General features: G+C 47.7%; 5 protein-coding genes across 5 annotated transcripts; 2 read left to right on the forward strand and 3 right to left on the reverse strand.

The window, feature by feature from the left end:
* Positions 1–2,167: 2,167 nt before the first annotated feature.
* Positions 2,168–3,323, reverse strand: F4822DRAFT_411539 (uncharacterized protein). Its single transcript, XM_051458873.1, has one exon. The coding sequence runs from the start codon at positions 3,169–3,171 to the stop codon at positions 2,533–2,535; it is 639 nt and encodes a 212-aa protein (XP_051312686.1). The 5' UTR covers positions 3,172–3,323; the 3' UTR covers positions 2,168–2,532.
* A 127-nt stretch (positions 3,324–3,450) lies between these two features.
* Positions 3,451–5,164, forward strand: F4822DRAFT_411544 (ribosomal protein S8e). Its single transcript, XM_051458874.1, has 3 exons — positions 3,451–3,629; positions 3,688–4,214; positions 4,460–5,164. Exons 1-3 carry the CDS (start codon positions 3,627–3,629, stop codon positions 4,710–4,712), a joined length of 783 nt encoding a protein of 260 aa, XP_051312687.1. The 5' UTR covers positions 3,451–3,626; the 3' UTR covers positions 4,713–5,164.
* Positions 5,165–5,277: 113 nt separating this feature from the next.
* On the reverse strand, positions 5,278–8,250 carry F4822DRAFT_411545 (uncharacterized protein). Its single transcript, XM_051458875.1, has 3 exons — positions 7,874–8,250; positions 6,794–7,794; positions 5,278–6,734 (listed from the first exon to the last, which is right to left on the reverse strand). The coding sequence occupies exons 2-3, from the start codon at positions 7,726–7,728 to the stop codon at positions 5,990–5,992; spliced, it is 1,680 nt and encodes a 559-aa protein (XP_051312688.1). The 5' UTR covers positions 7,729–7,794; positions 7,874–8,250; the 3' UTR covers positions 5,278–5,989.
* Positions 8,251–8,356: 106 nt separating this feature from the next.
* F4822DRAFT_411547 (RNA polymerase III subunit Rpc25-domain-containing protein) lies at positions 8,357–9,734 on the forward strand. Its single transcript, XM_051458876.1, has 5 exons — positions 8,357–8,547; positions 8,602–8,797; positions 8,862–8,948; positions 9,016–9,079; positions 9,135–9,734. Exons 1-5 carry the CDS (start codon positions 8,536–8,538, stop codon positions 9,361–9,363), a joined length of 588 nt encoding a protein of 195 aa, XP_051312689.1. The 5' UTR covers positions 8,357–8,535; the 3' UTR covers positions 9,364–9,734.
* Positions 9,473–10,424, reverse strand: F4822DRAFT_431784 (uncharacterized protein; the record flags this gene model as incomplete). Its single annotated transcript, XM_051461533.1, has 4 exons — positions 9,473–9,654; positions 9,712–10,234; positions 10,293–10,326; positions 10,378–10,424. 4 exons carry the CDS (start codon positions 10,422–10,424, stop codon positions 9,473–9,475), a joined length of 786 nt encoding a protein of 261 aa, XP_051312690.1.
* Positions 10,425–10,465: the final 41 nt, after the last annotated feature.

Genomic DNA, 10,465 nt, shown 5'->3' on the forward strand with positions numbered 1-10,465 from the left:
CCTCGAGGGCTTCCCATAGGAGAGAAGTGTCCTCAGTTGCTGCTGATGAAGTGCGTGTCCCACGCTCGCGACAGACCTCGCCAGAACACGATGAGATTCCAATTCCACATTACCGTATCCCGCCTCCGAGGCCAGAAATGCCCGCAAGACACGACCAAGAAAATGAAGCTCCTCCGACCTTCAAGAGGAACAAGGTTCCATCAGGGAGCTTCCTAGATAAGGAAATCCCTAAAATTCCAGCCCGCCCTTTGAGCGCTGCAGAGGTGGGTGGCCTGCGACCTACCTCACCCGAACGTAAGGCATTAAGTTCTTTGAGCCAGAACACGCCTCGTAGGGCAGCCCCAGCACCCCCGCCCAAAATGTCCATTCTCGAGGCCGCTACGTCTACAGCTGGCGCAGCGACCACAGCTCAAGGCGCAAAGCGACGAAACTATATGAAGGTTAACGGCAAATGCTATACGAGAATCGACTCCCTTGGCCGTGGAGGAAGCGGAAAGGTATACCGCGTTGCGGCCGACAACGGAAAAATGTTTGCGTTAAAACGTGTATCCATAGAAGGTGCCGACGAAAGCACTGTCCGAGGCTACAAGGGCGAAATCGATCTTCTACAGAAGCTGAATAAGGTGGAACGTGTCATTACTCTATATGACTACGAAATGAATGAAGAGAAACAGATCCTCAGCCTGGTAAGTATCATACATACAATTTTCTTGACTTTTGGATAGTATGGCTGACTAAACTGCTCTATTTAGCTTATGGAAATGGGCGAGTTGGACCTTAACACGCTCCTACGCCTCCGACTCTCGCCTGAGAATGCTCGCTTCGATCCAGTCTTTGTCAGGTACTACTGGCAAGAAATGCTTGAATGTCTGGCATCAGTGCATGAGTACGATATCGTTCACTCAGACTTGAAGCCAGCCAACTTCGTACTAGTTCAGGGTCGTCTGAAGCTCATCGATTTCGGTATCGCAAACGCGATCCAGACAGACGAGACTGTCAATGTACACCGCGAGACCCAGATTGGTACACCCAACTACATGAGTCCCGAGAGTTTGATCGACTCTAACGCAACTGATGCTGCTGGACATCGTGTTGGGTCTGTCGGTAATCCGCCCCGACCCAAGCTTATGAAGCTTGGAAAGCCTAGTGATATATGGAGTTTGGGATGTATTCTATACCAGATGGTCTACGGCACGCCACCTTTTGGTCACATTCCCAATCAGATGGCCCGTTGCCACGCCATTATCAACTGGCAATACGACATCGAATACCGCAGTCATGGCGTAGGAGGCACGGCCGTACCCCCGAGTCTGATAAGAACGATGAAGAGGTGCTTGAACCGCGACCAGCATATGCGCCCGACATGTGCGGAATTATTATCTCTTACAGACCCATTCCTATACCCCGTCGAGACGCCGGAGGGTGCCTTACCTATCTCTGAAGAGCTGCTAGGACGTATTATCCAGAGTGTCGTAACACGCTGCCGGGAGCGCATGCCTACCGAGGCCGAGGCCCTTAGTGTGTGGCCTCAGGCTTACTGGGGCAGTGTTGCAAAGGCTGTCGGCAGGGAGGTAGCGGGGTTTTCTTCGTCGGTTTCGAGGGCTTCGCCTGATTCTCAGTCGAGGTAGCAATAAGATTATTCAAAGGGGAAAACCATAGTATGATTTACGAACAGAAAAACGGCGGCGGAAAGAGAAAATTTGATGGGGAAGAGAAGAGAGAGGTGCCAACCTGCTCGCATACGATGCGTATGGCTGGATAATCGTCTAGGAGTGTTGGATTCCGTTACTGTGTTTTAAGGCGCCATATTCTTTCAAAGAAGGTGGCATCGTCCCATATCACCACGCAATATTCCCGTTGTTCTTTTCTGCGTCCATCAGCCACGGCGTTCAGGATACCGAGTTTAGGGTATGGGAGTTGATTCAAATCTGTTTCTGGCATTAGAAAGGAAACTATCCTTCCAACCAACCGATCGATCAGTTCGCGGGTGGATGGTGGTTTTCTCATCTCGATGTTTTTGTCTTAGCGAAAAATATCCCGCGTCGGTTTTATTATTATTATTTTTTCTTACGTCTTATGCGTTGTTGAGTAGAAAAACTTACTTTTTTAATGAGAGCTTCTGACGATCGTTTCATGACCTATTAAGATGATCTTTTTCACTGGTGAATGCCATAATAGTGTGAGGATTTAGGTGTATGATACAAGTGCATTTTCCGTCTATGTTCATCTTGTGAGGTTAACCAACCGAATAGTTCCTCTGCTTTTTAAGTTGATGTGATTTATACATGGAGCCTGCTGCCCCTGAACAAGCTCATATCTGTGATAAAAATACACCACGAGCCCCGAGCCACGAGTCCCTAGCATGTGCCAGCTACTCCATCACTACTCTTTAAGCGAGACTCGGAGACATCGAGAGGTGTAGGAGATCTAGCCCTCCCCGTCTTTCGTTCACACTCGTCGATCACTCCTCGCCTTCGATTCCTCCAAAGAGGAATCCCCCCCTCTTCCACCATCCTAGAAGCACAGATCTCCCTAAGAAGGCCCCAAAAGCTTCAACTCACTAATCCTCAAAATGGTATACCGATGCTTACTAGCCACCCTCCTTGAACGCCTATTCCGCCTCTTCGTCTTAACCTTGATACGCAAAGGCTCACTCTCGACGCCGAGGACTGTAGCGCGGCATTCGAATAATCCCGGGTCGATAATCGGTTTTCCGAGTAGGGTGTAGTCGCGGGAGCCTAGTGTTGAGACTCGATCTAGACGGAGAATGTCGCCGGGGAGAACACCTTTCATTAGGAAGGGTAGACGGATGCGGTCGCCTTCTGTGATTAGGTACGGCATCCCGTGGATTAGGATCGTGGCGTAGTGTGCCGGCTGGGCGCGGAGGAGGGGGAAGAGCTCCGCTACTGAGGTTGAGGTTGTTTGGTTTGGTGATTGGGAGGGGTGGGTTTGCAATGGTGGGGAGGTAGTTGGCGGTTTGGTAGGCGCTATTGGAGGGATGGTTGTTTGTGTGGGAGTGGACGTTGGTGGTATGGTTGGGCTGACATTGTCTGTGGTCGTCGTGGTTGTGGTTGCGAGGCCGCGAGCTCGGATTGGGAGGAGGAAAGTTGGTGGGAGGCGCGTGATGGGTGTGCGTAGCTCTAGGACGGAGCGGAGGAGTGAGCGGCTCATTTTTGCAACTCTAATCGTTCTTCCTCCTCAAATACGGTGCCTACTCGATGATTGAAGCACCTGCTTCGCAATTGGTCGAGTTGGTGATCTTCTCCGACACCTTCAAGTCTGGAGATATCAATTGAATGTGTGAAGGACGAAGAGGTCGAAAAGTTAAAGTGGAGACATGAGATTTTCCGCTCTGTGGAACAGCAGGGGTGGCTAGTGGATATCCGTGTGGCTGGAGCTTAAGAAATTTTGATAGTGGCGGGTCCCCAGCCGATAACAAATTAGTACTCCCGTAACTTTTTTTTCTATCTCTTGTCACCGACAACCTCGACACCTCCAGTGTCGTCGTTCGCAACTTTCACCAGATTTTCAATTGTGCACTCCTTTAATACTCAAATATTAAAATTGGAGCAAGAAATTTCTAATAATTAATTCAGAAGTCCCTTTCGAGGGCAAATCCATTCATCATGGTACGGTTTTTAATCCTTCCCGCTACCAAATTTAGCCGTACTGACATCTTAACGACAGCCTCAAAATGAGTACATGGAACGTTTCCGCAAGACCCATGGTCGCCGTCTCGATCATGAGGAGCGAATGCGAAAGCGCGAAGCCCGTGAGGGACACAAGGCCTCCAAGGATGCACAGAACCTACGAGGTCTACGCGCGAAGTTGCACCAGGCGAAGCGACATAAGGAGAAGATCCAAATGCGCAAGCAGATCAAGGCACACGAAGAGCGCAACGTCAAGTCTGCCGCCGAAAACGATCCCAAAACGCCTCTCCCTAACTATCTACTCGACCGCTCCAATCCTACCCAGGCCAAGGCGTTGAGTAGTGCTATCAAGAACAAGCGTGCCGAAAAGGCCGCCAAGTTCGCAGTACCCTTGCCTAAGGTTAGAGGTATCAGCGAAGAGGAGATGTTTAAGGTTGTCAACACTGGAAAGAAGACACATAAGAAGAGCTGGAAGCGTATGGTTACAAAGCCCACGTTTGTTGGACCGGACTTCACGAGACGGCCGGTGAAATACGAGAGGTTTATACGGCCTATGGGTTTACGGTATGTCTATCACTATCCATCCTAAATATGTTCCATGTTCCCCCATTCCTTCTACTACCATTAATATGATGACTACTTTACGTTATACCCAGCTCACTCAGACGCTAAATGCGGTTGCTGAGAACACGTATAAATGAACAAGATCTGATTTATTATACCCAATCACCTATCCCTACGTACCTGCCATCAAAAACTTCACTAGCTACTTGCCCTTAACATCGGTGCTAACCCTCGCGGGATTATAGATATAAGAAAGCCAACGTAACACACCCCGAACTAGGCGTCACATTACAACTACCCATCATCAGCGTCAAGAAGAACCCGCAACAACCCTTATACACACAACTAGGTGTACTAAGCAAAGGTACCATCATCGAGGTCAACGTTTCCGAACTTGGGCTTGTCACCGCCGGTGGTAAGGTCGCTTGGGGTCGTTACGCGCAGATCACGAATAACTGCGAGAACGACGGATGTGTCAATGCTGTGCTATTAGTTTAAAGCAAGCACCATATAACTATCACACTTCTAGCTACCCTTCTAGCAGAGGGGTGGAATCCGACTAACGGCATATACGAGAGGAAATGACCATTGGGACCGGTCAAGGGGGAGGTGGCTCTTCAAAAAAGGAGGAAAGGGGACGACGGATGATCCCCATCATGCAATACAACGGCGTCCGGTGTTTTGACGAGATTCATATTCTCATTGGTTGATGTTTATGGCGAAAGTCATTGTCAATAGGAAGGCCATATATTTTCCCGAACAAAAAGTAGATATCCTCTGCCGAATCAAAGCAAATTTGACGATTAACTCAATAAGAGAAGTCTGATGTAGAAGTACCCTTGCCACTATGGCCTAATGTTTCGACCTTTGGTGTCCAAAATAGCTTCACATAATTGGTGGTTATATCACCATGTACCTAAGTGCCAACTACACGTAATGGGAGGAAATGCATATAAAATGGTGAACGGCTCTAGGTATACGCCGTTAGAAGCTAGTCAAATATTAGTGTATGCTGCAAAAGTCATCACATATTTAGTTCAATGATAAGTTAAGATAACACTGATGGATTATATAAGGTATAATCATTAACTCAAGACACACTAAGGTATTTTAAATCCTATTCTTACACTCTACTACCTGTTCGAGGTAGTCAGGATTAAAACCTTGGACAACTTTGAAAAACTAACGCCTTTATCCGTCCTTCCTTTTGCCATCCCTACCTGACCTTACAAACCCTTTTTTAACCCTATCGGTATTAGGAAATCGCCTGTAAGTAAATCGGGGGAAGAGATGAAATGAATCATTCTGTGGAAGTTGAAGAACTTTCTCGCCGCATCCGAAACTCGAAGTCTTGTGAAAAAAGCTGCTGTGAAAGCTACATCCTACCAAGCAATTATTTTGCTCGAGTGACCGTACCAAAATGACGAAAATCAAAAACGCATAAACATGAAGCAAACTGGAATGCGGGAAAATTGGTGATCATAATCGTACTGCTAATCGGCAGAATCGGCGAAGGAAAATGATGATTGTGTTGCAAATTAGGTTGGATGGTGATGATTCCATCTCAGTTATTTATGAAGCGAGCAACATGTCGAACTAGTATCGATAACTCGTCTTCATTTTCCTTGGTGGATACTCATCCGTGAAAACAGCAAGTCATGCATGCCACACAGCAGCATTACGTGTTGATAGATCTCATCACATTGATAAGAAATTCATTGCTTTTGCGCATTGCAAAATGCCGGAAACCCGGATTCGGGAAATGGTTACTGTCTTTAGAATCTGGGCTTGCGGTACCGCGATATTCCGTCTGCGTTCTTGAGGTGTGCATATGGATTTGGAGGTAGATTCGCCTCTCCACCCGTAGTGGGGAGTGAAGAATGAACGGGGAGACTAGCTTTCTGTTCGGGGCGAGCAGGGGCTGGCTGAGGATCGTGTAGGCGTCCATTGCAACGCATATCCACAATGGTTTTGATTACCTCCATGTCGTCTTGATCTTTGTCATTTAAAAGAAGACGTTGCTTAAGAGTCATCTGCCCATTATTTCTAGTTCGTTCCTGAAGAGCAGCCTCACGAACAGCAGGGTCGTGTACGAATCGGCATTTGCCCTTCTTACCGCATATGCCTCCCGTAGAGTAATATTTGCAGTGGTTTGAAGGGTCAGCCCGTGTAATAGGCGGAGGGGGCAAGAATCCGGAGGTAGGCTTAGCAGTAGGAAGGGCTTCAGGCTTCTCATCATCTGATTCATCATCTGAAGACTCAGATCGCATCTCATCACCTTCGTCGTTAGGGGCACGTTTACGCTTCTCGATCTTGCGGTCAAGCTTCGCCAACCGCTTGCGTAGGCGATCCGCTTCTTTCTCAACTGGGTCAACCTCAACAGCGGCAGGTTCTTTATTGTCGTTGTTGTTAGACGCTTGAGCCAACAATCCAGACTCTTTCTTCTGTGCAATGCGAGCTTGGGTTGGGAAATTTGCTTTACGGGCTGCTATCCATTTTGCCACGTCACCATCAGGTATACTTATAAAAAATCAAATTAGCACATATATCGGACCACTATGCTGAATTAGAAAGCTTACCCAGGAGCATCGGCGCCAAGCAGCTCCACAAGACGCTTCTCCTCGTCAACGCCATCATCCGAATCTTCATCGCCTGGGGTTAGTCCCAGTGTGTTGGTCTTGCGCTTCTTCTTCTTCGCTGAAGCAAGATCAGACTTCTGATGAGCGAATGGCTGCGGTGCATGTGGCTTCTGATCACGATAGCGAAACTTCTCACCACGATCATTATTCAGAGAATGCGAAGACTTATTAGAATGAGCATGACCGCCACGACCATGGCTTCTATTGTTAGGTCCGTAATGAGTTTGTGGGGGTCCCGAGAACGACGGGGACGTGCTAGGGGGGTAGCCGTAAGTTGGCTGTGGAAGAGGTACTGGTGGTTGGTGATGTGTCGTAGGATAAGAGTTACGCGGAGGACCACTTCGATCACTCTGGTAACCACCACGCCCGCCACGACTTGAATACGAAAATGAATGGTTTTGCTCGCCCCATTGCGGCGGAGGCTGAGGATACTCGTTAGGCCCTTGACCGTACGGAGCTCCATATGCCGGCCGCGAGGACTGGGCAGGATAAGGTGCTTGGTAGGATTGACTAGGTTGTGGGTGATAGCTCTGGGGTGCGTAGCTAGGAGGATAGTTAGGTGGGAGAGACGAGCCGCTAGGATGTCCGTGACTCGAAGGTGGTGTTCCTTGCCAATAGCTAGTCGGCTGAGGAGAATTGTACGGTCCGTTACTAGAATAGTCCTGTTGTGGATAGTAATGAGAACTATATTCGCTGCGACCGGGTCCCCGGTGGTGGCCATGACCTCCATGGTTCCCACCACTACTTGCTGCCCCGGTGTGACCGTTACGGGGAGGAGCATGACTATATCCCGGCCCTTGACTGTAGGGAGGATAGGGGCTCGGAGATGCTGTCGAGGGAGCAGGCGGAGGTGGTGCGTAAGGGTAGTTACTCATTTTGTCGGTGCTTTGTAAAGACTCGAACAACGGTAAAGAATTAAAGGAAATTTAATGTCGTGATAGCTAGAAGGTCGAAGGGTTAGAATCGAAAGCAGAAATACAGGTAGATAGCTTTGATGAACAAGAAAGACATTGTACATACCTGCGTCCCGATGTTAGAGGTTGGCAAACGCGGAAGCTCACCGCTTCAAAGGATACTGTTCCGTGAGAACTGAAACGCGAATGCAAAAGCAATAGTATATACCAGAGCAACTAAGCCGAAGTTGAAGAAAAAGAAATAAAAAACCATGTATTGTTGTACTTGACGAAATGGTGGAGTAAGTCAGAAAGGGGCTTACGACTGTGGAAGAAGTTGAAGACGGGAAGTTTCCAAAGGTCGATTAATTTATGGTTACCTACAACACAGCGTAGATAGATAGTGTGGATAGTGGACAGTGGATTGGGATTGGAGATGGTCAGAAGTTTATGTTGTGTGAGTTCTATTTTGGTGCTTTGGTGCGTACTACCAGAGAACAGACCCCTGCAAGATTTTATGCAAGACGCGATCTGAGTTTTAGCGCGGCAACTAATGTAAAACCTAGGTGGAAATACAAGGTTGTGACTCACAAGTGCTACTCCGGAATATCAATAATGCGAGGCTATCTAGGACCCGTGCCATTTTTAATACAGCTGCATGTACCTAAGTACTTTGATATCTTCCAGTTCGACACAGGTCTCCACTTAGCTCAGTGCTACATACAGCGGATTGTGATATTTTCATAGCAAAAGCGACAACTACCATGGTAGTCAGTCAGCGTTGCGACAATGTTCATCCTAGTAAGAAGAGTCTCCTAAAACTCATCTATTATAGTTCACTAATAAAGTCCCTAGACAAAGATTGCCGATCTGGTACAGATCAAGCCAGACCAATTCGAGAAGCCGAGTCATATCGCCATAGAGGATAGCATCAACGCCAAGTACTCCAACAAAGTGATTCAGAAAATCGGCCTCTGTATCTGCATGTACGATCTCCTATGGGCTTCTGAGGGTCTTATCGGTCATGGAAGCGGCATGGTTAATGTCAATGGTACGTCTTCTAAATACCTAAGGTTTAATATCTTGAAGCGCAGTATTAATTCCGTCGATGATAGTCGAATTTCGCATGATCGTGTTTCGTCCCTTTAAGACGGAGACTCTATTCGGAAGAATTACCGAAGCTAATCAAAATGGAATCTCCCGTACGTACTACCATTTTACCCCTAGAACTTCAAACATGAATTTACGAAAGGTCACTAATGAAACCAGTTCGCACTGATTTTTTTGAGGACATATACGTTGAATTCAAGGAACTACCCGAGAACACACAGTAGTAGGTACCGGAGGGTCCGTACGTGTATGGCCCGTGTAAGCTGACCATTGTTTAGTAACCACGATGAGAAGGCATGGATGTGGCTGTATGACCCCGATAGCGAACCCATGTATTACGACAAGAACGAGATGGTCCGCTTCTCAGTAACCGACGAGTCATGGCATGACCAGACGCCAGAGAGCACGGAGCAAGAAGCAATTGATCAGGCCAAGAAGAGATCCCCTTACTGCATTAAAGGTACCATGATGAAGGAAGGACTTGGGGTTTGTCTCTGGTGGGGTTGATCATGGTAGCTTGCTTCATTTACAGCATATTGCATGGGACGGCGTTTGGCAGGGGGTTGTAACTTGCATTTAGGTATGGCTGATTAGATACTCAGCCCTGTGACCTCATTTATTTAGACTTGATACCCTCGAGCAATCGACCCTCAACTCCGTCCAGAACCGAATAATGCTCAACTACAGCAAGGTTTTCAGCCTCCGTCTTGAACTGTTTATCGGGGTCTACACCAGGGCCAAACATTTGAGGGTTCTGGGCACCCATTCCTGCCATCTGCTGAGCCATTTGATTTGCGGCTGGTCTGTGATTAGTTCATGTGAACCCAAAATCGATACCACTCTAAGTGAACTTACCATTCTCATTCCCAAGCAAGAAGTTGAACACAAATTGCAATCCAAAGTAACACAAGAAGTACCAACTGATACTTGACATCCATCGAGGGTCCATTTCCTTTGTCGCAACACCAGCTTGCAACATACTCTTGAACTTGATAGTAATAGGAAAAGGTAGCTTAATAATGACGAAACCACTGAAGAAGGCATTGATCCAACTCATTATCAAAGTGTTAGGGATCATCATAGCCATGTTGTTCTTCATCATCCCCATCATACCGTCCATAGCGCCAGGGTCGGTCATCGGGTTAGGAGGAGGCTGGCCACGTCGCTCGGGGTCTTTCAGGTAGGCACCGGATTCGTAGGCATTGGTAAGGTAGTCTCGTCTCGCGCGGAAAGATGGTTCGGATAAAACGTGGAAGTTACTGCGCACTGCGATACCGTGCAGTAAAGATCGCTGCTCTCGCGTCGCCTTCTGGTCGAGCTTCTTGGGAGGTGTTTGCATCAAGACAGTGGCATAATATCGCAGGACACCTGTTAAGATCTGCCCCCGAGGTTAGCATTGCCCCTTTTTGACTTATATGGCAGGAAAATAGGCATACCATCACAGCAGTAATGGGAAGCAGGATCCAGTAACTATCAACAAAGTCAGCATAGCGATCGCATTCCGATGCCAACATATCTTACAATAGTTGAGGATCCCGATGGATCGTCTGCGCCGGTAATTGAGCCATCTTCAATAGTGCGCTCGTTTCCCCTATCACAACCCGCGATA

The sequence above is a fragment of the Hypoxylon trugodes genome (genome assembly GCF_022578975.1).
Source record: "Hypoxylon trugodes strain CBS 135444 unplaced genomic scaffold F4822scaffold_7, whole genome shotgun sequence".
In the NCBI taxonomy this organism is placed as follows: Eukaryota; Fungi; Ascomycota; class Sordariomycetes; order Xylariales; family Hypoxylaceae; genus Hypoxylon; species Hypoxylon trugodes.

What these genes read in the sequence shown, in the direction of transcription:
- F4822DRAFT_411545 (XM_051458875.1), bottom strand. Translation starts at nt 7,728, where the DNA reads ATGAGTAACTACCCTTACGCACCACCTCCGCCTGCTCCCTCGACAGCA. An exon ending in CTTGGCGCCGATGCTCCTGG is followed by an intron (nt 6,735 to 6,793) that starts GTAAGCTTTCTA and finishes ATTTTTTATAAG; the next exon opens with TATACCTGATGGTGACGTGG.
- F4822DRAFT_411544 (XM_051458874.1), top strand. An exon ending in ATACGGCCTATGGGTTTACG is followed by an intron (nt 4,215 to 4,459) that starts GTATGTCTATCA and finishes GCGGGATTATAG; the next exon opens with ATATAAGAAAGCCAACGTAA.
- F4822DRAFT_411547 (XM_051458876.1), top strand. An exon ending in CGGCATGGTTAATGTCAATG is followed by an intron (nt 8,798 to 8,861) that starts GTACGTCTTCTA and finishes CGTCGATGATAG; the next exon opens with TCGAATTTCGCATGATCGTG. An exon ending in CTACCCGAGAACACACAGTA is followed by an intron (nt 9,080 to 9,134) that starts GTAGGTACCGGA and finishes ACCATTGTTTAG; the next exon opens with TAACCACGATGAGAAGGCAT.
- F4822DRAFT_411539 (XM_051458873.1), bottom strand. Translation starts at nt 3,171, where the DNA reads ATGAGCCGCTCACTCCTCCGCTCCGTCCTAGAGCTACGCACACCCATC.